We start from the raw sequence: 27,208 nt of genomic DNA, 5'->3' as shown, positions 1-27,208 counted from the left end.
AGTCACACAGGAGCTGCTGAAGCCCCTGATCACAGGGCCCCAAAAGGGTGTGTAGAAGTCGTTCCAGAAGAAGACTTACAAATGGGAAATCATGACTATTTTTAATTGTAGCGTTTTAATACTGAATTTTTAAATGATCTCTATGAAAAAGAATGTGTGATTAATAGGATAGAGTAATTTGGGTAAAATTGAGTCCACTTCACCCTTAAAATAGGCTTTTAATCAAATAATAAATCTTTTAAAACAGATGCTAAATGTAGTATCAGCATAGATTCTAGTGTACTGACGCGGTCTTGAATACACTAAGAAACGGCTGTTTGTTTAGAAGAGTTTCAAAACACTTGAGAGGCAGGAAGGCACTCTTCCATTGACCCTCAGTGTGCATTTCAGTTCCATTTTGAGTTGATTGTTTTGTGTTGCTGCCCGATGCCTCTAGTACGAAGCCAAGGTCTCCATGTTTCATGTCTTTCCAGCTCGCCTCCTCTGCCATCCATCTTCCACTCAGGGGAATAGCCCAGTATCAACTCAGTCCATTCTTATATATCAACCACCTCCATACACCACATCCAGCAAAGCTCCCTGAGTGACTCACAGTCACCAACCACCGGTGCACTGATCTTTCCTCTGTGTCCTTCCAGCTCGTCCTGAGGATGGCCTGTTTTTGAGATGCTCACCGCAATGCAAAGATGAAGATGATGATGATGATGATGATGGTGATGTTGATTGTGATGATGATGATGATGTCCAGGTAAGATCCCCCTTTTTTGTCTTCTACATCAATGTCGCTTTCCTGATTCTTTACTTCTCAATTAATTTTGATTTGAAAACCTGGCAATGTACATTATGTACACTGTACACTATTGTCTTTGTGGGGCTGGAATTCAGTAAGTGTGTCTTCCCAACTGATACATGGTACACTATGCTGCTTTTAAATGACAGCATGCATTATCAACTGCAATACTGAGGCATTTTCCACAATACCAGTTTTCCTCCTTGGATTAAGCATTGTGCATTTGCATATAAAATTAAATTTAAAGGTAAATTCTGTGAATAGAGGTCTTGTTTTTCTATAGCTATCCTCTGTGCTAGTCTTTGGGGATTTTGACCTATGGCTCAATCACTGTACTGTCTTCTGGTTTTTTATCGTTATCAAGAGAATAACACATCTGTGTGAAGTGCACAGCAGAATCTGATTCTCATAATGTTTTCTTTTATATAATTGCAGATAAGAGCTTGGAAAGGAAATGGTATGTACCATGAAATAACTCGCTTCCCGAGGGAAAAACTTGCTGGCTTCAGTGTGTAGAAACCTGATTCTGGGTTCCTGCTGGGAAAGAGGCTTGGGATTCTCGAGAAAGTGATTCTGCCAGTATAGAACTCTGGCCCAAGAAGCTGTAGGAAAGTTTGTCAATCCAGAAAAAAGATGAGGGGATCATGTATGAAGCAGTGTGGGGTGGGAGAAAAGCCCATCAATCAGCTTCAGCTAACGTAGGAGGAGTGGGTCAGTCACTCTCTCTAATGACTTACCCTGGTGTTTTTCTTTCTAAAGACTTGACGCTGGAGAGCATAAGTGATGAGGAGACTCATCCAGGTAGGGAACTATGTGCCAGGAAAAACCAATGGGAAAAGGTTCCTAGGAGCCTCCAGGTTATCCCTGCTGCTTGTGAGGAGGGAGTGAAGGAGGGGGTATGAAATCAGAAGGAAAATGGAAATATGTGTGAAGTCTGGCTTGTTGTTTTCAGTTTCTTGGCATCATGGTAAGAACTGTCTGTATGGGCTATGAGGGTGCTGCATTCATGAGAGATTCTCTTTGCAGTTCACCTGCTCTTTTCTGCCTGTGGAACATCAGAGCCTTCGGTTTAGATTAGTCAACACTCCTTGGGATTGGTCACAAGGGGTGTAGGCTTAAGCACTGGGTGTCATCTGTGATGAAGGGAATCTGGGGGACACAGCTCTCTCACAGGCATTTCCTGGAACCTAGAGACACAGTTCTTCTGCTGTGTGCCAAGGGGAAATCGAGAATCACCCTCTGAACTTTCAGGACTTGTTAGTGCACATTCATGTTTCTGTCCTCACTGTGCGTTCCCGGTTTAAAGGGATCTCCTGGGGTGGATGGCGGGGTGAATATTCACTCTGGGCTCACTGGTAAAACTCCAGGCTCCTTTGAATGGAGGAGGAAAGTTTGACATTGAGCACATTTCCAGCCTCCACTTCCAACCCAGTCACAGATTCTGAGATGAGGCTTCTTTCTCCCCAGTTCTCTAATTTTGGGGGAAGCCAAGAGTTCCCACAAAAGATAGTATCACACTATTTCCTGTCTTCAAAAATTTGGCTTTGGTTTTGTTCTGTAAGTTGACATTCATCACTCAAGTTCTAGACTTTTTGTTTGTTTTTTTCTTTCTTTTTTCTTTTTTTTTGAGTATTTGATTTTCCGTTCTTGCCTTGGTTTGCTAAACATAATAAGCCCCAGGTCTATCCATGCTGCTTAGGACATGATTGTGTGTTCTTCTTATGGCTGTGTAGTATTGTGTGATGTGTATGCACCACATTAAAAAAAAAAAAACAAACCTCAAATCCACTGTTGCTGGTCACCTAGGATGCTTCCACATCTTTGTTCTTGTGAATGGTATGGCCATGAATGCAGGAGAGCATGTTTCTTTTTGATAGAAGGATTTATTGTCTTTTGGATAGATACCAAGTGTCGTGGCATTGCTGGGTCTGATGGTAGTTCTGTTTTAGGTTTTTTGAGAATCTCTAAACTGGTTTCCACAGTGTGAACTAGTTTTCACATTGACCAAGAGCGTAGCAGCGTTCTCTTTCCTTTGCTGCCTCGCCAGCATGTTGTTTTGACTTTGGAAAATTACCCATTGTGACCAACGTGAGATGATGTCTCATTGTGTTTGGGAGCTGCATTGCACTGAGGTTGTGCATTTTTTCATGTTGGTTGATCACTTGAACGTCTTTTTTTTTTTTTTTTTTTTTTTTTTTTGAGACAGTATCTCACTTTGTTGCCCAGACTGGAGTGCAGTGGTGCAATCTTGGCTCACTGCAACCTCTGCCTCCTGGGTTCAAGTGATTCTCCTGCCTCAGCCTCCTGAGTAGCTGGGATTACAGACAACTGTCACCACGCCCACCTAATTTTTGTATGTAGATAAGGGGTTTCACCATGTTGGCCAGGCTGGTCTCGAACTCCTGACCTCAGGGGATCCACCCACCTCAGCCTCCCAAAGTCCTGGGTTTACAGGTGTGAGCCACCGTGCCTGACTAGCAGTGATTGTTTTTGTAAGGTAAAGTCAATAACAAAAGCTAGAGGTTTTGACTTCTGTTGTTGGAAGTAGTTTTTTTTTCTATTTTTCTCTTTTGTCTGTTGTTTGCTTTTATATCCTGTGAGCTTAGATTCAGGTTTTCCTCAACTTAAGCTCACTCTGTGTTTTCCTGTAGCAGTTTTATGCTTTTAGGTCTTGTGTTTAGGGTTTAATGTATTTTGAGTTTATGTTTGTGTATTGTATAATGTCAACGTCTTATTTCATTCTTTTGTATGTGGCTATCCAGTCATTTCAGACTGCTTAATTGAACAGACTGCTGACTCCTCATCTCATCCTTTTTCCCCTTGGGGACACAGTCCCACTCATGCTCTCACCCAGACTGGAGTGCAGTGGTGAGATCTCAGCTCTCTGCAACCTCCGCCTCCTTGCTTCAAGTGATTCTCCTGCCTCATCTTCCCAAGTGGCTGGGATTGCTGCTGTGCACCAGCACACCTGAATAATATCTTTCATATTTTTACTAGAGATAGGATTTCACCATTTTGGCCAAGCTGGTCTGAACTCCTGACCTCAAGAGATCCGCCCAACTCGGTCTCTGAAACTGCTGGAAGTACAGGTGTGAGCCACAGCACATGGCCTCATTGCATCTTCTAGGCATTCTTTGAAAAATAATGTGTTGACTGCATACAGGTGTGTGTTTATATTCTCTTATGTCCCTAGGTTCATGGATTCATTTTTATGCCACTACTGTAGTCTTTGGATGAGTGGAGGTGTTACATGTAATTTGAAATTGGGGAGTGTGCGGCCTCCAATTGAGTTTGTATTCCCTAGAATTGCTTTGCATATTCAGGTTCCTTGGGTCTTCAGTGGTTCCATGTGAACATTTAGCCGTGTATTGTTAACATTTCATAAAACGTTTGTTTTATACTTCATGTCCAGAATTAGGGGTGCATTGGGACATTCTGATACTTGTTTGTATACCTTGAGTATGGATAAAATCAGGGAGTTTCCCATGCTTGTGACCACGTGTAAGTTTGATATCTTCGATGTGTGAACATTCAGTATCCTCTTTGTTAGCTATTTTGAAAACGGCATAACCATATTGTTAAGTATCATTGCCCTGCTTTGGAGTGGAATACCAGAATGTATTCCTCTCCTGTAACTCTCTGTGTATCTATTGCCAATCCTTAAGGTCCTCTCCTCCACCTAGTCTGTGGTGACCACTACTGTATTTTCACCTTCAGTGAGTTAAATTTTTCAGCTCCCACATGAGTGAGAACATGCGGGCTTGGTCTTTGTCTGCCTTTCTGATTTGATTGAACAGAATATCTCTAGGTGCAGCCATGTTGCTGGAAATGATAGGATTCCATGAATTTTGATGGTATAAAAGTATTCCATTGTGTCTGTGTACCAGAGATTCTTCATCTCTTCATCTGTGGATGGACAGGTCGGCTGATTTCTTTTCTTGGCTTTTGAGCATAGGGCTGAATTCCACCTGGGATGACAGATAATCTCTTCCATGTCCTGATCATGTCCTCTGTGTATATACCTAGGAGTAGAACTGCTGGAGAAAATGGTAGTTGTAGTTTTAGGATTTCAAGGAACATCCAAGTGGTTTCTTTAGTGTGCATACTAGTTTACCATTTCCCACCACATGTGGAGACAAGTGCCTCCTCCGGAAATCCACACCTTGACTGGATTGTGTTTTCATATGTTTCAACTTTTTTCTTGTAGCATCTGTTGCATGTAGAGTGAGATGGAATCTTGAGTGTGTTTTTTATTTTTGTGTGTGTATGATAAGTGGTACTTGCTATGTTATTGTGAATTTGTTTTTAATTTGTTGTGTAGGACTGGGCAGAGGACCTGAAGACATGAGGTTGATGCACAGGTCAAAGAGAAGATTCTCACCATCGCTGATGCACACAAAAGTGTAAGTGAAAATCACACTCAGATTTCATCTCACTCCAGTTAGAATGAATACTAGCAACATTTGATGGCAGTTTTGTTTCTTTTTTTTTTTTTGAGACGGAGTCTCGCTCTGTCGCCCAGGCTGGAGTGCAGTGGCGCGATCTCGGCTCACTGCAAGCTCCGCCTCCTGGGTTTACGCCATTCTCCTGCCTCAGCCTCCTGAGTAGCTGGGACTACAGGCGCCCGCCACCGCGCCCGGCTAATTTTTTGTATTTTTAGTAGAGACGGGGTTTCACCGTGGTCTTGATCTCCTGACCTTGTGATCCGCCTGCCTCGGCCTCCCAAAGTGCTGGGATTACAGGCGTGAGCCACCGCGCCCGGCCGGCAGTTTTGTTTCTATTGTGTGTGTGTGTGTGTGTGTGTGTGTGTGTGTGTGTGTGTGTGTGTGTGTGTGTGTGTGTGTGTGTGTGTATATACATTCACCCACACACACACAACCCAAGGGTGCAAGGGACATTTTGACATATGTAGGTGTAGTATCATGATCAAATCATCATATCTGGCATCTCTGTGACCTTCCATCATTATTATTTCTCTGTGGAGAGAATATTCAGAACCGTATTTTCCAGCTGATTTTGAAAAAATTTTCTAGATTCTGTTGACCCTAGTCACCTAGTCACCCTGCTGTGCAATAGAACACCAGAACAGATTCATTGTGTCTCCGTGTCACTCTGTACCTGTTACCAATATCTAAGTGTGGTTTTGATTTACATTTTGCTGTGGTTAGAGATGTTTGCCAAGTTATCATGAACTTGTTTCAATTTAATGTGTAAGACTGGCCAAAGAACCTGAAGACCTGAGAAGGATGCACAGGTAAAAGATTCTGAATCAACATTACTGATCCTCACAAGAAGTCAATCAAAACCACACTCAGATATCATCTCACTCCGGTGAGAATGAACGTTACCAAAATGGGACAGCAGTTTCATTGCCGTAGAGTATGTGCGTATAACCAGCGGGTGCAAGGGACAATTTGATCTGTGTAAACGTAGCATCATAATGAAGTTGCAGTGTCTGACACCTCTGTGAGCTCCAGAGTTATGATTTCTCTGTGGAGAGAATATTCACAACTGACCTTTGTAGCTGTTTTGAAAATTTTGGTTTTCTGTTCTTGCCTTCTCTTCATAATGGCCTATGGCTCTGTCCAGGTTTCTGGTAAGAGCATGTATTTGTGTTTTATGACTGTGTAGTGTTCCGTGGTATGTATGTACCACATTTCCTTTCTCTGATCCACTGCTGATGGGCACCAAGGCTGATTCATGTCTTTACCATTGTGAGTAGTACTGCCATGAACATAGGAGTGCATGTGAGTTTTGGATGCAAGGATTTTCCTCTTTATAGATCCTTAGGAGTGGGGTTGCAGCGTTGGGTGGTAGTTCTCTTTTAGGTTCTTTGAGAAATGTCCACACTGCTCCCCAGGGGATCTGAACTAGTTTGCATTTCCCCCAACAGTGGACCTGCATTTCTTTGCTCATCTGCCCCAGCAGCCTCTGTTGTTGTGGACTGTGTGTCATAATTGCCATTCTGACCAGTGTAGATGGTATCTCAGTATGTTTCTGATTTGCATTTCTCTGATGATCAGTGAGATCGAACATGTTTTCATGCTAGTTACTGGTACACCTCCTTTTAAGTGTTCATGTTCCTTGCCCTTTTATAAGTTTTTTTTTTTTTTTTTTCTGATTTTATTTGTTTAAGGTCTTTACGGTAAATCGTAGATATTAGATGTTTTTCAGATGCGTAGTTGGGGAATGTTTTCCCTCATTCTATAGGCTGTGTGCTGACTCTGTGGTTGTTTCTTGTTCTGTGCAGCAGCTCTTTTGTGTTTTAGGTCCCACTTATCAGTAATTGTTTTTGTTGCCGTTGCTTTTGGGGATTTGACATATAAATGCTTTGCCAAAGCCTCTGTCAAGAAGAGTATTTGCTAGATTCTCATGCAGGATTTTTTTTTATAGTTTCAGGTATTGGATTTTTATGTATTTACGTATTTATTTACAGACCAAGTCTCACTTTCTCATACGGGCTGGAATGCAATGGAGTGATCTCGGCTCACTGCACCTTCCAGCTTCTGGGTTCAAGTGATTCTTCTGCCTCATTCTCCTGAGTAGATGGGAGTACAGGCACGTGCCACCATGCCCAGCTAACTTTTGGTTTTTTCTTAGACATCAGCTTCACCATGTCGGCCAGGGTGGTCTCAAACTCCAGGACCTCAAGTCATCCGCCTGCTTTGACCTCCCAGAGTGCTTGGATTCCCGGAATGAGCCACTGTGTCCAGCCCAGCGTTTCACATTTCAATCTTTGATTCATTTTGAGTTGGTTTCTGTACATGGTGAGACATAGGGGCCCAGTGTTATTTCTTCTACATCTAGCTAGGCCACTTATCTCAGCACCACTTGCTGATAGGGAGTCCTTTCTCCATTGCTTATTTTTGTTGATTTTTTTTGCAAATATCGATGGTTTCAGGTGTGCAGGTTTATATCTGGGTCTTCTAATGTGTTCCACTGTTCTGTGGAACCGGGTCCCCAGCTTTTCAGTGAAAATGCCAAGCCATTACCTTGTCTATGGGTGTTTTCTTGGAGTGTTTCCTTTGTTTTAATGTTTTTTAAATACCTTTAGCAGCCTACATGTATGGATTTCTTTTCTAAAATAATGCACACCCTATGTTTTCTTGTAGGAGTTTTGTGGTTTCAGAAGGTCTTTAATGTATTTTGCATTGATTTTTGTGTTGCGTGACATAAGGGTCCTATTTCAGTGTTTTGTATGTGAATATTCAGTTTGCTCAAAATCATCTATTGAACAGGCTCTTTTTTTCTGATTGCATCTTTTTGGTGTTCTTTTGAAAAACGTGTTCACTATATGTAAATTGGGGTTGAATATTTGGTTTCCTCATTCTGTCCACTTTCTTAGTTTATGCCAATAAAAGATTGTTTGGATAATTATAAAAGTTTGTGTTTTTCATTCATGCTTTTAGCTTCTAAGTTTGTATTTTTTAACATAATTTCTATGTGTATTATAGACTAAAGGGTACAAATGCAGATTAGTTACTGCCTTTGGTATATTCTATGACACTGAGACTTGGGGTCCAAGCAACCTTATCATGCAGGCAGTGGGTGTACCCACCAGATAGGTCTTCAGCACATACCTCATCCCTTCTTCCTTTTTCATCGGATAGTCACCAGTGTCTGTTGTTTTCACTTTTACGGTAGGGTGTATTCAATGTTAGCTCCACCTTATAAGTGAGAACATGTGGTATTTGGTGTTCTGTTTTTTCCTTATTTCTCTTTAGATAATGGCCTCTAGCTCCTTTCATGTTGCTGCCAAGGACATGATTTCCTTCTCTCTCTCTTTTTTTTAATGGCTGCCTAGTTTTTTGTGGTATATGTGTACCACATTTTTGCCTTCTGATCCACTGTTGACGGGTACCTAGGCTGATTTCACATGTTTGCCATTGTAAATACTGCTGCCATGACCATTTGTGTGCATGTGTGTTTTGGAGAGAAGGATTTATTTTCCTCTGTGTATACCCCAGTGGTGGGATTGCTGGGTCAGATGGTAGTTCTGGTTTAAGTTCTTTGAGCCATCTCCGAAGTGCTTTCCATGGTGTCTGAACTACTTTGCATTTTCACCAAAAGTGAACCAGTGTCCTCTTTCTCTGCTGCCTCGCCAGTGTCCTTTTTTTTTTTTAACTGCGTTATCTCCATTCTGACCAGCGTGAGATATATCTCATTGTGCTTTTGATTTATATTTCTCTGATAATTAGGTTGAGCATATTTTCAAATTCTTGGTTGCTCATCATCATGTTTTGCGAAGTCTGTGTTTATATCCATTGCCTATTAATTATTAGGGTGATTTTGCTAATTGATTTGTATAAGGTCTTTAAGGTAGATTCTGGATATTAGAACTTGGTCTGGTGCATAGTTTGGGAACATTTTCTCTCATCCTGTATGTCGTCTGTCTACTCTGTGGGTAATTTCTTGTGTTGTGTGGTGGCTCTTTAGTGTATTAGGTCCCACATGTCGATTATTGCTGTTGTTGCAGTGTCATGTGGGGTCTTAGGCATATAAATGCTTTGTCAAAGCTGATGTCAAGAAGGGTATTCCCTAGGGTCTCTTGTAGGATTTTTGTACTTTGAGGTCTTCCATTTACATCTTTCATTCATCTGAGTGAACTTTGGTACATGGTGAGAAGTAGATGCCTAGTGTTACTTACTCTTCTGCATATGGCTCACCATTTATCCCCAAGACTGTTGAAAAGGGAGTTCTTTCCCCATTACTGATCATTGTGTATTTCATCCAGCATCAGGTGGTATGAGGTGTGTGGGTTTACAGGTTCTCTGTTCTCTTCCACTCATCCATGTGGAAGCAGGTCCCTAGAGTTTGAGTGCAATTTCACATCAGGGAGTGTCATGCATCCAATGTAGTTTGGATTTCTCAGAATTTCTTTGGAAATGCAGGGCATTTCCTGGTCTCACATGAACTTCAGCATTGTTTATTTCTATGTCCTTAAAACCAATTTGCTCTCTAGTAAAGTTATACAATGAAAGAGTAGGGTGGGACATTTTAATCCATGCATATGTACCTTGTGTAATGATGAAAGCAAGGCATTGACTGACTATCTCTGTTACCTTGTGTAATTATTATTTATTAGTTCTCTGTGGTTGCAATATTCAGAATCCTTCTTTTCAGCCTTTTTTGGAAAATATGGTAGGATACAGTTAACTCTAGACATCCTGTTGTGAAGTAGAACAGCTGAATTTTTTCCTGTCATCTGAGTGTAACATTGCATCCATTTCCCAGTTCCTGTGCTGCCTCCCCAACCCCCAGGCTCTCTTCACTACTGTGGAATGTTCTACTAGGAGATAAAGTCGTTTAGAGACAAACTTGATCTCATTCTCATAGGCATGGAATCATGCTGTGTTTATTTCTCTCTTCCTGGCTCATTTCATGGAAGATCATGTCCTCCAGGTTTCTGTATGTTGTTGCAGATGACATGGTTTCATGAATTTCTATGGCCAAGGAGGATTCCATTGTGTACCGCAGTTTCTTTATCCCTTTATCTGTGCATGAACAGGTAGGTTGATTGGATACCTTCGCTATTGTGCATAGTGCTTCAGTCGTCATAAGAAGGCCGATATCTCTTCAACATAACAGATTCCATGTGCTTTCTGTGTATAACCAGTGGTGGGATTGGTAGGTGAACGGGTAGTTGTAAAATGTTTAAGGCACCTTCAACTGTTTTCCTTCGTGTGTATAGTAATGTACATTCCCACCAATAGTGTATAAAATCTCTTTTTCTGCATTTCTACATTGGCCACTGCCTGTGAATGTATGGGTTTTTTCTTGTTTTTGGTAAGTTTCATCCTAATTAGAGTGAGAGGTATCTGAGTGTGGTTTGCACTTAAACATGTGTGTGATGATTAGTGAAGTTGAGCAGCTTCTCTTTGACCTGTCAGTCAATTTTGTGATTACTTTTCAGATGTGTCTGTTCAGGTTCTTTGCCCAGTTTTAGCTTGGGCATTAGACTTTGTTCATTTTCCCAGTTAGAGTAGTGTTAGTTTCTCATACATGTTAGATTGCAACCCCTTTCACAGATATGATTCTGCTGAACTTTCTTTCAATCTGTAGGGTGCCTTCTTTTTTTTATTATTATTATACTTTATGTTCTAGGGTACATGTGCACAACATGCAGGTTTGTTACATATGTATACATGTGCCATGTTGATGTGCTGCACCCATTAACTCATCATTTCCATTAGGTATATCTCCTATTCTATCCCTCCCCCAACCCCTGAACCCACCACAGGCCCCAGTGTGCGATGTTCCCCTTCCTGTGTCCAAGTTTTCTCACTGTTCAATTCCCACCTATGAGTGAGAACATGTGGTGTTTGGTTTTCTGTTCTTGCAATAGTTTGCTGAGAATGACGGTTTCCAGCTTCATCCATGTCCCTACAAAGGACATGAACTCATCAGGATGCCTTCTTTAATGGTTCATTGTTTTTCTTTCCCATGCAGAAGCTCTAAAATGATGTATAGTCCCATGTGTCTGTATTCATATTTGTTAGCAGTGATTTTCGTGTCCCATCCAAAAAGAACAAAAAATAAGAAAGAAAAAGTAATGCCAAATCAATTGCATGGCCTAAGGGTTTGTTGCCATAGATAATTTTTGCTTTTGTTTTCTTTCTTTTTTGCAAACTGCATGCATAGATATAAGTTTTGCTGAAATAAACTCCCACTTTTCTTATAGGAGCTTTGTGGCTCCAGGACTGGATTTAAGTGTTTATTTTGTGTTGATTTGGGGGTATCATATTTCAGACCCTGAAATGTTGATTTCTTTGACTTGTTTTTGTCTGATGTACCACAATGGGGCTTGTGTTCAAATTAAGCTGTGGGACATCCTTTAGATACTGGGTTCAAACAATCCTCTCCTTCCTTGATGTTCCCTTAGGAGAGAGGTGTCAGAAAGTCTGGGAAGATCCATAGTTGGAAAAGTTTATCTGTATTTCCTGGAGACTCATGGCCAGCTCCCGTGTGCACAGGACTTCTGGAGAAGGCTAGCCCTACCACTTGCATAACTACCTCCCATCTCCAGCCCTTCAGTAAATATTTAAGTGATTCATTAAATATTTACAACTTGAAAAAGTAGAGTAACCCAGTGGAACTTGACTTTAACTAGAATTTAAGTTTGCGAGTAGGTGGTCAGTAGAACAAGTGTGGTAGGTTGGGTGACATACTATGGTTTTTAGGGTTTGTTTGTTTGTTTGTTTTATTTTTTGTTTTCCTTATACAGAGTTAGCAATAATTAATTTGAATAAAGAAGGAAAACATTAAACGGTTGGCAGGTGGAACGCGAACGCTATTCCATGACTTGTTCAGCCATAGCCTCAATTTGACATGCTAGACTATGAATCCTAAAGACTGGTACACGGTTACTGCGCTGGAGTTACTGTTCTCATTCCAACAACTATAGAACATTCTGAATAGTGTTTTAAAATTTTATTTTAATGAAAGTTAAGAAAAAAATGTTACTTACACACTAAATAAAATAAACATAAAATGGTCTCCCGCCTGACTTGCAAAAGTCCCATGGCCTGATCCTGGCCAGCAGGAGCAGCTGGTGTTGAGGAGTGGGGTCAAGATGTAGCTGAGTTGCCAGCCACCTAGATGTGGTTTCGTGGTGTCTCCGGTCTGGGTGAAGGATGATGCAGAGCTGGTGTTCTGGCCAGCATCCCAATAGGGCCCCAGCCACTGCAGGATGTTTCCAGCCTACTGGGATTCGGGCTCCAGCTGACAGGACAGTTTGTAACTGCAGGATAGAGAGGCAGCTGTGAGGCCACCATGAGCCACACATCAGGTCCCCTCTCAGTGCCTGCCCAGCTGGAATCCTGGGTCCCCAGCGGTCCCCATGCAACAGGGCTTGATGCTGGTGGTGGAGTCATGGCCATAGGCTCTCTGCAGCTGTCCACAGAGAGCCTCCTCTCGGCCAGGTTGGGTGGCTCACACCTGTGCTGTCAGTACTTTGGGAGGCTGAGGTGGGTGGATTGCTTGAGGCCAGGAGGTTGAGACCAGCCTGGACATCATCGTGAAACTCCACATGTACCACTACAACAAGAGAACAACCGGACATGGTGGTGCATAGCAGTAATCCCAGCTTCTTGGGAGGCTGAGGAAGGGCTTGAGCCCAGGAGGCAGATGTTGCAGTGAGCAGAGATGGTGACACTGCAGTGCAGCCTGGACGATAGAGCCAGACCACGTTTAAAAAAAAAATGGAGCGCCTTCTTCCACCCTCTGCCCATGTGCCAGGCCCTCACCTCTCCTTGTCACTGAGCTGCTCCATTCTTGAGAAACAGGTGACAAATTTCTCCAGAGGCTGAAGCCTGTAATTCATGGCAGCCACTTGGAGTAGCTGCATTTCCTGCAGAATTCGGACCTCCTAGAGACAGAGGACAGGATGCTGACAGGGCCTGGGTGGAGGATGCTGAGGGGGTCTTTGACAGGCAGGGAGAAGGGGCTGGTCCCTGGGGCCGTTCTCTGCAGAGGCCCCATGCAGCCCCCAGCCTGTTCTCAGAGTTGGATGTGAACAGCCCCTCCTGCAGGAATTGGTCTTTGATTCCAGTGCCTTTCCCACTTTCTCCACTGGGATAGGTCTCCTCCTCCTGTGTGTGTCAAACCCTCCCAGTAAAACTAAGATGTAGAGGATGGAGCCAGGGAGTGTCCTGCCCAGGGTGGACTGTGACATCCACATCCCCACCCTCAACCAATGTGAGTGCCCCAGCTGCTCACCTTCCTCCTCTTGTTGCTGTTGCCCTGGAAGGCAGACAGAGCCCATCAGAAAGGTCCCTGGCCCACAACCAGCCCCACCCCATCCCTTCCCATTCTATACTACTGCCAGGGCCACCAGGGTCAGGGGATGTGCACACGACAGGACTTGGACATGCCTCAGGCTCCGTGCTCTAGAGCAGGGGGCAAGGGGGCTGAGGCTCAGGGACCTTGTGCTCCAATCCTCTCTGATGACAGACAGAGAAATTGAGATCTCTCATAGAAAGAAAGCACTCAGTGACCCTGGAATTGCCTGCCCTTGGAAAGGCTCAATTTCACCCTCCTATTATGGGACTACCCTAGGGAGAGGCTGAGTCCAGCTCAGCCCACAGCTCAGCAGCGTTGCAGTCAGGCAGCTCTGCAGCTTCACCACTCAGGGATAGGGACTGGTGGCTGCCATGGAGCCTCCTTCACTCAGCCGTATGAGATGGGCCTGACACCCCCACACACAGGAGCAGCTGTGAGGCTCTCAGGAGAGGAGGTTTTCCAAGGGCTGAGATCTAAAGGCTTGGTCCAGGCCCCTCTCCTCCCAAGCCTCAGGATCCTGGTTCCCAACCAGCCTGCCCCAGGCTCACTCACATCCAGATCATCCGGGATGGCCGAATCCAACCTGTGTAACTCAGTCAGAAAATCCCCCAGGAAGGGGACCACGCCCTGTGCCATGGAGGGGTGGGGAGGTGGGAGGGGTAGTGGTGATGAGTATTGACCCTCAGGTGCCTGCCCAAGGCCCTGTCCCATGAAATCCCATCAGCCCCTGTCTCCCAGAACCACCTCCCCAGGTCTCCCAGTTGTAGCAGCCAAAGACCCTCAGCTGCCTTTCCCAATTCTCTGCCTCCTCTATTCCAGCTGACCTCCAAGTCTGGCAATCAGCCCTAGTTACCTCTATGGTGGGATTTTAACAAGTCACAAGGGCCTGTGGTCCCAGCCTTACCCTTCCCCACATCCACTCTGAGTTCTGCTTTCCCAGACCCTTGCTCTGGTCTCTCCAATGGAGGTTTTCCAGGCCCAGTGGCCATAGGAGGACAGGGCTGGGGAGGAAGCCCCCGCTGTGTTGATATGGAGGTCTCCAGCTGGTGGGGAAAAGAGCCCTGTCCTCTGATCCCCTGCGGTCCCTCCATGCCACAGTCTCACTCACCTCCTTCTGCCTCCGTAGCCTCATCTGGGCTCTCTGGGGGTTCCTCTCCTGGGTGGCCACCTTAAAGCTCCCCGCCTGCCAGGTGTCAGGGATAGGGACAGTGAGGCTGTCTTCCCTTCCCCCAGTTACACCCCAGCCACCCCACACTTGGATCCCCAGGGACTGGCTTGGGTCACCTGGCACAGTGCTCATACCACTGGCCAGCTCCACACTCCCTGTGTGTGTCACCCACTCATGCAGCCAGGCCTCCCTGAGACTGTTTCCTTTCTGTAAAGAGCCATGAAAACCACAGCTACTTCACAGGACCTCCTGAGTACTGTTACCTGTAGCTGTTGTCATTGTTCTCCCCCTCATCCCTCTGAGGAAGAACCATTCACAAGCACCCTCCAATTGCTTTCTTTTCTTGAATCTCATTTCCACCCTGTGAGGCCTGTACTACAGGCTCAGCATCCCTTTATTTTCCAGATGAGGAAACAGAGACCCAGAGTGGGCAGTGACTCCCCAGGGCCCCAAAAGAGAGGGCACCTACTTCCCCTACTGGAGGCTCTGTCTCGGCTGCCTTCAGCCCACATCTCAGCACCGCCACCCATCAGGGTCTTGTTCTCTGGAGTCTCTGAGTGTCTAGGTCTCCAGCCTTGCAGAGTCGTGATGGGAAAGGGGCAGGGCATTTTAGGAGACCTGGTTGAGTGGCACCTGCATATCTGAGCCCCACTGTAGTCTCTGCCACACAAACTGGGTTTGCGCCATGCCAAATCCATGGTTTGGCCTCGCCAATGATCCCCCAGTGGAGTTCCTTGCACAGAACTCTCTCTTCCTCCACTCAGGATGTGGCCTCCTGAGGCGACGTCTCTGATGGACATGGCAGGGTTTTCCAGAATCCTGGGTGGGGTGACATGTTGCCTTCTCATTTGCATGGAGGTTTCTGAGATCTGGTCAGGGAGGATCCCCTAGGAATGCATGGATCCCCCAGATACTTGTCGTGAGCATGTGTCACTGCTAACTGGTGAGAATCCTGTGACATGACCATTTTCAAAGGTGTGCCAAGGGCAGAGCGGGGAGTCCCAGCAAGCACATACATCTGTCCTGAGTTTGCCCATTGGTACCCATAGCTGTGCAGTCTACTGGACTCCCTGGCACATGAGCTTCCTCTGTTGTTGTTCCCTCTTTCCCCCAGTGTGGACTGCAGTCCCTGCCCATGGAGGTGTGCTGCAGACAGAAGCAGCAGCAGAGGCCTGGCTTCCTGAGGAATTGCTCCCAGTTTGAGGAAGGAAGAAAGTCCCACCTGCAATGACCATCCCCCAGCCTGGAGGAAGCTCCATGCCAGCAGCATGGACCAGCAAGGGAGCCAGAGTCCTGCTAATGCTGCAGCTCATCACCCCTGCTCAGAAGCCCAGCAGCCATTGGCACATCCCATTTCCAGGGCCTCCTGCCCCCGTGCCCCCACGCGCCCATGGACCCCCACACCTCTCTTCCTGGTTGCCCAAAGTAGGCATGGAGGGAATTTTTCAAGTCCACTTTCTGTAGGTAAGTCAAAACATTACAAAATAACCACTGCACACCGCGTCCAATGCCCTTCCAAACTCACTCTTTTCTCTGACCCTTAAACACTTGTCCCGCATCTCCCAGACTCCACTGTACCTTGATCAACAGGTCCCTCTTCACTGCAGTGTCTTTTTTGCCGAGTTCTTTTAAATATCTTGTGCTTTTGCTATTGACAGAGGGAAGAAAAAAGGGTAAATTTGGGAATCAGGGGTCAGATTTGTGAGTTCCAATCCCTTTTGTTTGAAAACCCAGTGAATCCCAGATTCCTGTGTGAGCATTTCCAGTGGGGCGCTCTGATGACAAGGGCTCCAGAGGACCAGGGCAGGACCTGTCATGCTCCTCCCCTGGCCCATCTCTACTTCACATGAGCCCCGTCGTGTTCACAGTTAGCTTCCAGCTGGACACAGTTCCACTGCTGGGTGCGAACACCTGAAAGCCTCCAGTTGGCTCTAGCCTGTTGCTGATGGTTAAAAAACCCTTAGTCCTGAGTTAGAAATCCTTGCCTAGGAGTCCACTGCAGCTTAGTGACCACACCCACCAGCCCATCCCTGCCTCCAATGTCCCTGGTTTCCAAGAACCTTTTGGAGTCATTGAGGGCACACGGGGAGAACTATGGGTTCCCAGGTCAACTCTCGTGCTCCCGTGGAGGGAGCTCCTCACCTGGACACTCCTGCCCACGTCTTGTGTAGCCGATGTATTGGGTTGCTGCGCAGAGCAGAGACGATGGCGTGCACCGCGGAGAAGTTGTTGAGGCGTAGGCACTCCTGGAGAGGGAAGAGTGAGCTGTGAGGTCCAGAGTTGAAGTCAGACCCACTTCAGCCTCAGCCCCCTCTGCTGAGTTCTCCCTTCCTGAATGAAGCAGAGGCCCAGGGAGCCTCAGGAGGGCACACCTGGGGTTGACTAAATGTCACTCATCTAGGAGGATTTGAGTTCAACCCAAGGAAGATCCCAGGTCAGAAGTGAGCAGCCACCACTGGGCCATGGGGGTCAAGGTCAGGGAAGCTCAGGGAAGAAGGGCCTAGGGGATGTGCAGGGCTCAGGCTAGAGATACAGATGCTAATCCTGAAAGCCAGTGGAGGAGAAGAGGCTGTTCCCCATTTTTAGAGAGGGAATCCCAAGGCCCAACCATGGCTTACCCTGGCCACCTTGATCCAGTGCTCCACCACCCTGGCCCTGTCCCGAGCCCTCATGCTGTGGTCCCCGAGGCAGGAAGTGGTGACACAGTTGGTGAGCCTGTTGAAGTGTGCAATGGTGGCACAAACTGTGGGTGCCACGTGCTCACTCCCCTTCTGATGTCGTTTGCCCCAGATGGAGCCCAAGCATTCGTAGAGCTCTACCTTCTTGAAGAGATCCTTTGGGGAAGGAGGAGAGTGTCATGGACACAGCACACCCCAGCTCAGAGTCACCCACAGTCCCAGGCAGGAACTGAGCTCACAGTCATCCATAGTCTCTGGCAGGAACACAGCTGGAGCTCAGAAAGCTTTAAAATGGGCTCCAGACTTGTGGGAGTCCCTGGGTTTGGTTTTCTGTCCACCGAGGGCCCTGAATGCATCATGGCCCAGAACCCAACAAGGGTGGGAAGAAAGAGTGACATTTTCTCCCAGGCCATCCTCACTCCAAGAACTAGAAGGTGGCTCAGGCCTCCCCATCCTGAGGCCTCGTCTTCCTCCCATCCCAATCAGCCCTCTACTCCTTCTCTCCCTACTGGTGCAGTTTCCTTGCAGCAGCTGCAACACTGGGCTCTGTTTGGGTGTCTGCCATAGAATCTAGTATGCATCAGGTACCTAATAAGTGCTGAGGGTAGTGAGGCTCCTGAGCAGCTGGGTGAGTGACCCATGGCCCTGCCTGCCCCTCAGTGATCACCTGCCCTGTCCTGCTTTCTGTCCATCCCCTGTCATTCAGTCTGCACAGTCACTCTGTGCAGCTGGCACGGGCGATGTCCCATCTCTGCTGTCCACATGCAGACAGGGAAGGCTTGTGGGTGAGGAAACTCATCCAGATCCCATGGTTGGTAAGAAGTGGGGCTGAAACTGGACCCAGGGCATTGGCTGCTCCTCAGGGAGAGGCTGGTCTGAGACAGGTGGTTCCAGACGCACAGCCTGCAAAGCCCAGCTGCTCACCGCATCCATGAGGGTCAGCTGCTCAGCCAGCAGCCTGGGAGGGAACGTCGTGATGTCCGGCAGCTCCTCAGTGTGTTGGCTCTTGACAGTCCCGGGACAGGGACAGGTGGACTCTGGGGCTGACCGTGGCTCCAGCACTGTTCCTGGAGGGGGCCCTTCCCCTGGTGCTGGTGCTGGTGCTGGTGCTGGTGCTGGTTCTGGTGGTGAATGTAGATATCCTTGTGCATCCAGGGCTACAGGTGACTCTGGCTCCAGAGCAGGCCGCAGGTCCGCCAGCAGTGGTGGTGCTGGCTCCAGGGCCAGCATTGTTAATGCGTGTTGCCCAGGAGGTGGAGCAGGATCTGGAAAAGGAGAAAAGGTCACCATTCCAGTCACTCTTCACTGGGATTTCCAAGTATAGAAATGACTGGATGGAATTTAAAGGAATTGTAGCCCCAAAACACCACCCCCGGAAAGTCTTCTCACCATCTGGCTTGGCCTCCTTGGGCTCCGGAAGCACCAACTGGCCTAGGACAATTTCCTGATGGTCCTCCAAGCCCAGTCCAGGCCAGGCGAAGGTCCTGAAGGCCAGCTTTATCCAGAAAGATGACCGTTGCAGGGCCTGGCAGCAAACTGAAGTGTTTTCAGGGGGCCAGGTGAACAAAATGGAGGTGGTGGTGCTGGTGATGGAGTGGACAGCTGAGTCAGAGGCCTGGCCTTCTCCCACACAACCCTCCAGGGCACCCTTGTGTGGTTCTGGGTCCCTGGCCTCTTGCTGCCTGTGTGGAGGACAGCCCCACCCTACCACAAGCCATCAGTGCTGTCCTGAAAGGGGCAGACCTGGCCATGTAGCAGGGCTGTACAGACCCTTCTGCGCCCCAGTGTCCCACTGACATTCTCTTCCCAATGGCCCTGGAGCACAGCACTGTGCATCTGGGCACTCAAGACTTCAGCTCCAGGCTGATTTGTGAGCAGGTTGCTCATCAATTCTCCAGCTTTCGTTCCCCTGGTCCTGGGGTTAGGAGAGTAGGGGCAGATGTTGGGTGGAGGAGGACAGGGAGAGCTGGGAAGGCACGATGCTGGGGATGGGTCTCTCAGTGGCCAGTTGTGACCCCAGCCTCACATCTCCTTTGCAAGGGACCTAAGTCTCCATTTACAGAACTCACTATTTGCCTCTTGCAGGGGAAGTCCCCAGATGTCAGCCTTGTTGTGGGAATTACAAGACATATGAACCCCAGGGCTCCTTTAGTCTCTCCTCAGCCAGAGTCCACATATTTCCTTCCATGTTTTCTGGGTGAAGAGGCCCTTCAGAACCCTAAGTCCCCCGAGTTTATACTCCTTGGGCTCCGTCATTCTAGTTAGAATCTGGGAGGATGCCACCATATGTGGAGGAGGCCATGAGGGTTTCCCCTCTAACATTCTGTAGATATGATTTGTTTATTCTGTCTACTGTGAGCACCTGACTCTGAGTAGAATTGAGGCCCAGGGATTGTCATCTGCCTTGTTTATGAAATTATGCCAAGTCACAAGAAGAACGATGCACAAATGAGGTGTTTTGTATGTATGTATTGAATGAGTGAACCCCAACCATTGGAGAAACTCAGTGAGCCTCTCCAGATGTCTGAGTGGGCCTGTGGCTCCTTTTTCAGCATGAAGGGACCCCTCTTCTGTGTCAAGGAGAAAGTCCAGCCAGAAAGAATCTCAGACATCCTTTAGCAATGCCATTGCAGACTTGCTGTCTATATGCCTTTCCAAACAGCAAGAGAGATGGGCCATTGCGGCAGAATGCTGAGAGCTGCTTCAGTCAGTGGGAAAAGTAATAAACATGAATCACAGCAGCCACAGCAGATTGTCCAGAGTTTTAGGCTCTAAGGACCCCTTTGTTTGCTGTGTCTTAGATCATTCAGTCCCTACAAGAACCCTGTGAGGTTCATCTTCTCATTACTCCCTGTTCCAGAGGAGCCAACTGAGGCTCCAAGAGGTGCATCTTCAAGACACAGCCAGTAGGGGACAGAGGCACCTCCATGCCTTGGAGTGGATGGACACTCACCTTCTAACCAGTAGTTCCAAAAAGTGTGGCACGGTGATAAAGTCCCAGGAGGGACCCAGGCAGGTGGCATAGGAGGAGATGGGTTTAGTTAGAAAGGCTGGAACCAGGGACTCCAACAGCTTGTCCCCTGTGCTGGGCTGGAAAGTTGGCATCCTGCAGATCTCATTTTCATACTAGGGGAACAAGGAGGGACATGAGAGTCAGTGTAACACCCTGAACCACCAGAGGATCGGGATCTGGAACTCACACCAAGAAGCACCAACCCTTCAGGGACTTGTGCATGTGGAGAACCTGGGTGCCCATGGTGAAAAGGGTTCTAGGCTTTCAAGGTAAAATTGCATGTGAGGATGGAGAAGGAGAAAATGATTCATGCCTTCAAGGCATCGGCACAATGAATGTCAGCTGTGGGGCAATAGCACCCTCTGTATCAACAGCCTGCATGAAGAGCATCATCCCTGCAATCCTCAAAAATCACCCTCATGGTGGAGAAGAGGAGACGTGGGCTTTTGGATGTCAGATGCTTGCTCAGCAGCACCTGGGTCAGAAGAGAGCACCTTCCACAGGGAGGACTGGATGAAATTCCCTCTAGGCCACCTGAGGCTCCGCTTCTGATATGGAAGGGAAGGGTCTGGGGAGGTCTCATCCCCTACTTATTTTAGTGACAGCGCACTGGACAAGATGCTTTAGAAGAACCCTTTGACTTAAAGGGATATGATTGTTTTTGTTCTTTAACATGAATGTGAGTCTGGAGAAACAGCTACGTCCATCCCAGCCCTGGCCAAGGGGAAAATGCCGGAAGACTGCAGGGTGGGAGGAAGCGCATCCCAAGGCCCAGGATCTGCCAGGCGACTCGGGGAAGAGAAAACGCAGGTAGGTATTGAAAGCGGGAAAAGTTACAGAAATGTATGGTTTAAAGTGGAAATGAAACAAGGTGATTTTCTCTGCCACACAGACAGCAGATTGACAAAAAGTTAAGAACATGTTAGTATTCAGGGGAGGTTGTGTTCGCTGGTGACCCTGTGAGCAGCTGGAGCCCTTTTGGAAAGTTAACTAGCTAGAGCTGTTGAAAGTTGCTATCTGCACATCCTTTCACCCAGATTTCCCTTTCCCGGGTGTGTGTCTTCCGCAGGGGATTTGTGTATTTTATGGGTTGAATTGTGTCCCCTCCCCCAAATGTAACTGTTTCTATTCTCAACCCCAGAGACTCAGAATGTGACTGTGTCTGGACACAGAGTTCTCCAAGAGGTAATTCAGGAGAAGTGAGTTCGTTAGGGTGGCCCCTAAGTTAATATGCCTGGGGTTCTTACAAGGAGAGGTGGTCAGCGCACAGAGAAGTTCAAGAGAAGACCCTGTGCTGACCGAGATAGAAGTCAGCCATCTCCACGGCAAGGAGAGAGGCCCAGAGAAACCACCCCAGACTGACAGCTTGACATTGGGCTTCCAGTCTCCAGAACTGTGAGGAACCAGATTTCTGTGGTTAAGCCCTTCAGTCAGCGTGCATGTTATGGCAGCCCTGGGAAAGTGCTCCAGCCTATTAGGACACACATAGGATTATGCTCCCTGTAGAAAGGCTGACTAGAGAGGAAATTTTATCACAACAGGCTCCACCGGCACTGAGATGCTGACCCACTGTGGAACATGGCCTTCCTTAAGGAATATTACAGTGACATGCGAGGGTGCAGCACCTGCCTGGTGGGTCTGCAGGGATGAGTTCTGTGAGATGACACTTTAAACACAGATGCATAGAGTAGCTTCACCTTCTTTTGTTGTAATCACCACCCCCCCCAACTTGTTTGTGTAGAAGTATTGGATTTTAAATCCTGGAAGAGGTTGGCAGAGCAGGGGAGCTTCCTGTTGCCAGACATACAATTAGGGTGGGGAGTTAAAATATTAACAGTATGAGTATGTTGCTACAGTGTTACCATTGTACCCAATTCTTGTAGCAACATGCTGAGATACTCCTGGCATAGCAGAAAGTGAAAACAGAAGGATTTTCTCTGATCTTCCTCTGATAGGTGAAAGGGACTTTGCCTGTAACCAAGTTGCCACTGGGGACTAACGGTAGCCAGATTCCTTAGGGAGAGGACAGTGGCTCACTCAAGTGTGAAAGCCCTAGGACAGAGCCTATGGAGTCCCCATATTCGTGTTTGAGTCCTGGGCCCACCCTGGTTTTCTAGAGTCCCTGTCTGTGGAGACCCTTCTGTGTCCAGTCTCACCCCAGACCAGCACTGGCCGTGGTTGGTAGCAGGCGGCCCCTGCCCTTCTTTGAAGAAGATGGAGAAATGGAATCCATCCAACAGCTCCTGCTTGATCTGCTGTGTGGAGCTCTGCAAAGAGAGAGAGCCAGGCGAAGAGGTGTCAGTGGCCTGCCTGGCTGACCCCATAGTGGGATACCCCATTAGAACTCCTCCCTGGCGCCCCCTTCCCCAACAGGATTTGGCACACAGGAGCATCTGCATAGACCTCCAGCCAGAGGAGCTTGAGGTATCCGGCGGATGACAGCTTGAGGTCTTGGGATTCAGATCTGAGCAGACAAACTGTGTCCTCGACACTCACCTTCCCATCCTGAAGGCATGGCCTGGGCTGTGAACCTGACATACTGACCAGGCTCCCAACCCCTGACAACCTACCTGCTCCTATCCAGGGAGGGCCCCTCTTCTCCTGTTTCCCCCAAACACATGGGGAGGGGCTCAGCACTGCCCTGATGGACACAGCTGAGGCCTGGCCTGGACCGGCCTGCCCTGGGCCCTGTGTTACCTGTGGGTGCCTTCTGGCAAAGGGCCAGAGGCGTCGAGGGTGAGGGTTGTACCAATGTCTGTATTCTCGAGAAACAGTCTCATTTTGTCCTCTTCTGCGACGAGGAGGTCGGCAGCATGTGGGGACACAGCAGGAGAACATGGTGTTCTCTCCAGTGTCGACTACCAACTGAGCTGGAAATGGGGCTGTGTGTATAATATGGGTGCCTAGTTACCAGAATTCTAAGTTCTGTTGGGGTCTGTCAGTAAGGAAGTGAGGTCACATCTTGTAGGTTCCATCCTGTAAGCATCTCCTTTCCATCAGACCTACTCAAAGGCCCCACTGGGCTTCTGGCCGCTCACCCTCCCCCATCAACTCCTTACCTGTTCACCATTATGCCAAAGTGTGCCCCTTCAGCACCTTGGGAAGTCCTGGATGTAACCAGGGTCCCAGGTTTGAGGAGACAGTTCTGGGTCAAACAACCTTTATCTTAGCAGTTGTGAGACCCTAGAGAACTCCTTTGGTATTTTGGGGCCTCCCCAGCATGCACAATGGGGGTTACGCTAGCATCTCCCTCCTAGGGAACTCATGAGGTGTGTTTGAGATAGATCTTATAAAACTCATGATGTGGTGTTTCCTGTAGATATTGCACACACTTACAGATGGAGGAAATTCAAAAAGGAGTGAGAAGTAGCATGGACGAGAACTCCATTGGGCCTGGGGTTCACAGTGTGATCTCAGGAGAAGACACTTTTGCTCTGGGCCTCCTCTTTCATGCTGCACCAGTAGAGGTTGAGATTAAATGAAATTCAGACATCCTCCTCCTCTGACATTGCACCTTCCAGTGCCTTCCCATTTTATTTAGACCCAGACCCTGTGCCTCATCTCAGCCTAGGGTGGGCAGCATCCACAAAGACAGCACTGAGGGCTTAGTGACTCCCTTCTGAATGATGGAGTATGACACAGGTGATGGAATCGCACTTCTGGGCTAGTTCAGGATGTTACAACAAAGAACCATAGCCTGGGGAGCTGATCAAAAACAGAATTATGTTTCTACCAGTTCTGGAGGCTGGAAGTTGGATATCAGGGTACCAGCCTGGTCAGGCCTTAGTGAAGTCTCCCATCCCATTCACTGAGCTTTTACAGTGCTGTCCTTTCCTTGGAGGATGGCTCAACTTTAGGAGCCTGGGTAGACTTCTATTCAAAGTCCAGCTCCCACTTGTACCTTGGTGATCGTGATGAAGTCATAGAACATCGCTGTGCCTGTTTTCTCCTCTGAGAAATGGCATTAGTGAGAATTGCTTCCCTTTTTAATCACAGAAAATAAAGCATGCAAAGAAGTTAACTCGGTGCCATTGGGCAGAGAGTGAGAGCCCAGCAAACCAGAGAGATCAGCTTGCCCACAGCAATGGTGACGACTGCGGAGAGTGGGTGAGGCTGGGGCAGGAAGCAGGCCAGCCTGCCAGAGCCCAGGAACAAGTGAGGGGCAAGAGTGAGCTCCTCACCCTGAATTCTCAGGGGACACAGGCATGCAGGAGCTGTGGGGAGCACAATCATGAGGGCTGCCCTCATTCCCCTGGTTGCCTCCATATCTGACGTGGTCCCAGGGCCCCTCTCCCTGTGTTTCCTCTCTACCCTGCTTTCTTCCTGGCTGCCCTCTCAGGACTCATTTTTGGTCCTGGTCAGGAGGAGTCTTGAGATAACTATAGGCCTATTAATAACTCCTGTGAGGTTCAACCCGCCGTTTGTTGAGACCTCTGAGCTTAGTCAGAGCCCTCCTCCTGCTGGGACCTGAGAGAAGGCTGGAGGGAGCTGACAGTGCAATGGCAGTTTTTCCTGGGGCTGCCGCTCCAGGACCCACTGGCAGGTATCTGCTGAATTCGAGCTTTCTTTTGGGTCTCTGGGGTTCTGAGGTATGACTTTCCCTCTGAAGACAGGCGGAGCCCCTGGTGGGTGCCTTAGCCTCAGAAATGGGTCCCCCTGAGCTGGGAGCTGTTCTCCACCCTCAGTGTGCTAGGACACCTCACACCTGGCCCTGCCCATTCCGGCTTCTGAAGCCCACAGAGAGGGTCTGTAGAAATTGCTAGATACGAAAGGGCTACAAATAAGTCATAGGAAGTGTATTTACATAACTCAGTGGTTTTCAGCCATTACATTTACTTCAGCAAAACAGATATTTAAAAATGTGAATACCCTGTGTCACCCTGCGGAGATCTGGGTTTATTTGATGTGGCGGAAGACAGGCATCTTTGGTTTTTTGTTTGTTTTTTTGTTTGTTTGATTGTAACAGGATCTTGTGCTGTGGCCCAGGTTGTAGCACAGTGGCATGATATGGGCACTGCAACCTTGACCTCCCAGGCTCAAGGAATCCTCCCTTCTCAATCTCCCAAATGGGTGCGACTATGGACCTGCACCACCATGCCATGCTAATTTTTGTGTTTTGTAGAGACAGGGTCTCACTATTCCACCCAGGCTATTCTTAAAGTCCTAACCTCAATCTGTACTCCTGCCTCTGCCTCCCACAATGCTGAGTTTACAGACGTGAGCAACTGTGCCTGGTCCTGTATCTTTTAAGAGCTTCCCTAGTGCTTTGAATAGGCACCCAAGCAAAGAAGGCTTTGCTTGCGGAGGTTTGTGGAACCCTGTTGAGGCTGCATCTTCTTCACAGCCGTCAGATTGTTCCCTGAAGTGTCTGCTTAGCAGTGCACAGGCTGTTTACATCGAGGGCTTTGGGGAGCTGTTGGGTTTGGGGGTTGGCTGGGGCATGAGTGTTGGCTGTGGGATCTGTCACAACCTGGTCCTATGGGACACGGAGTCTAGGATCCTTCTTCCCAGACCACCATCCTGCCTCTCACTGCTCCTATGACAGGAGGCCAAATATCATGCTCCCCTGGACAGAGGCATCCAGGTGCAGGACTGAAGTGGGGTGACTCGCATCAGGAGGGGTGCAGCTGCTTGCTGGAAGGGTGTTGGGAAGTGTTGGTCCGCCAGCTGTCACGTCCTCCTGTTCTGCTGAATCCCAGCGATCCTCACTTGGTGTCTGGGTTTCAGAAGGGTGTGGCCCTGGGTTCTTGGCTGGCTGAACTGGTGCTTTTGCAGCCTCTGGGGCTCTTGTATGTGAGGCCTGACCTGAGTTTCTTCAGGAAACTTTTGCCCCTGAGGCTGCCTCCTGCTTAAGAGCAGAGCCTTTGTGTGGAGATCTGGCTGGCCTCCCTAGCGCCCAGCCTGTCCTGTCCTGTTATGTCTGGGTTTGAGGCTGTGTGCAGGGGTCTCTTCACATAGGGGAGGCAAGGCCAGTCGTGTGGGTCAGAGTGAAGCATGGCGATCCCAGCTGGCTGTGCCCAGCCTTTGACTGGAGGAGTCTGAGAATGACCAGGCCTGGGGAGCTGCCCTTCCTGGGAAACAGCATGTCCCCTCCCCTACTGTAGAGTTTCTGGATGTGACCCAGAGTGTGCTGGGCCTCTGTAGCATGTGCTGGGTGTAGCCGTGTGATTCAGGGTGGGACGTGCATGGGATCATCTGCTCTGAGCCAGGTAAGGCCTGGACAGGACTGGGGCAGCCCTCAAAGAAGCCAAGTCTGATGGGAGAATAGGCATGGGTAGAGAGGGGACACAGTCACCAGGGCTGTGTGTCACCTGTTCTTGCTGCTTGGTCTGCCCTGGGAGTGAGGACAGAGGTGAAGGCTGCTGTGGACCCTCTTTGGCTTCCTGCAAGCAGGTGTTCATGAGGGGAGCAAGGCGGGTGGGGGAAAAAACTGGTCTCTGAGGTGTTGAGTGGTTTTTTTTTATGTCATTGTCCTTTTTCTCTCTGCTGTCCCCAACAGCTCTGCTGTACCAGCCCATTGACCAAGTAAGTCACTCAGAGCATCCTGGTCCTACGCACCAGTGTTAAGGCCCCTGAAGGGCCAGAGAGGGCTTAGGAGTTTCTCAGAAGACTGAGCCCGGTGTGGGAGGGCACCAGAGTCATTGAGAACAGACCATTTGAAAAGTCAGGCAGAGGGATCCCGGGCCCTGAGTATGCCTCCCTGGCCTGTGGTAACCATGCCAACAGGGCCAGGGCCTCAATAGAGCTTAGCTACTGAGCTTGGCATTTGGCCAATTGCT

The 27,208-nt window shown here is 48.1% G+C and overlaps 2 protein-coding genes and 1 pseudogene across 3 annotated transcripts in view; 2 read left to right on the top strand and 1 right to left on the bottom strand.

Moving 5' to 3' along the window:
- LOC703132 (aspartate-rich protein 1-like) overlaps window positions 1–27,208 on the top strand; it is a 47,410-nt gene that overhangs the window by 14,103 nt on the left and 6,099 nt on the right. Inside the window, exons 6-10 of the mRNA XM_077950616.1 lie at window positions 639–748; window positions 1,226–1,247; window positions 1,550–1,591; window positions 5,112–5,193; window positions 15,853–26,954. The gene's annotated coding sequence lies outside the window, so the exon portion shown is untranslated. The remainder of the gene's footprint in view (window positions 1–638; window positions 749–1,225; window positions 1,248–1,549; window positions 1,592–5,111; window positions 5,194–15,852; window positions 26,955–27,208) is intronic.
- On the bottom strand, window positions 12,370–22,828 carry LOC144329406 (ral-GDS-related protein-like). Of its 2 annotated transcripts, XM_028828649.2 has the most exons (12): window positions 22,586–22,828; window positions 20,370–20,542; window positions 18,806–18,999; window positions 18,341–18,681; window positions 17,357–17,572; window positions 16,881–16,984; window positions 16,317–16,386; window positions 14,679–14,753; window positions 14,123–14,197; window positions 13,508–13,531; window positions 13,036–13,157; window positions 12,370–12,530 (listed from the first exon to the last, which is right to left on the bottom strand). In XM_028828649.2, exons 1-12 carry the CDS (start codon window positions 22,826–22,828, stop codon window positions 12,491–12,493), a joined length of 1,677 nt encoding a protein of 558 aa, XP_028684482.2. In that variant the 3' UTR covers window positions 12,370–12,490. The 2 variants fall into 2 exon arrangements, with proteins under 2 accessions (XP_028684482.2, XP_077806706.1); XM_077950580.1 differs by lacking the exons at window positions 20,370–20,542; window positions 22,586–22,828 and adding an exon at window positions 19,125–19,303.
- LOC144331484 (glutathione hydrolase 5 proenzyme-like) overlaps window positions 24,514–27,208 on the top strand; it is a 21,495-nt pseudogene continuing 18,800 nt past the window's right edge.

The sequence above is a fragment of the Macaca mulatta genome, chromosome 10 (genome assembly GCF_049350105.2).
Source record: "Macaca mulatta isolate MMU2019108-1 chromosome 10, T2T-MMU8v2.0, whole genome shotgun sequence".
Classification (NCBI taxonomy): Eukaryota; Metazoa; Chordata; class Mammalia; order Primates; family Cercopithecidae; genus Macaca; species Macaca mulatta.
Note: the sequence above shows the minus strand (reverse complement) of the source record. Positions and strands in the feature narration are given on the sequence as shown.

Coding starts and splice junctions, on each gene's coding strand:
- LOC144329406 (XM_028828649.2), bottom strand. CDS start 22,828: ATGCAGATGCTCCTGTGTGCCAAATCCTGTTGGGGAAGGGGGCGCCAG. Junction 19,000..20,369: donor TTGGAACTACTGGTTAGAAG/GTGAGTGTCCAT, acceptor CTCCATCACCAG/CACCACCACCTCCATTTTGT. Junction 14,754..16,316: donor AGAGGGACCTGTTGATCAAG/GTACAGTGGAGT, acceptor GACACCTGGCAG/GCGGGGAGCTTTAAGGTGGC.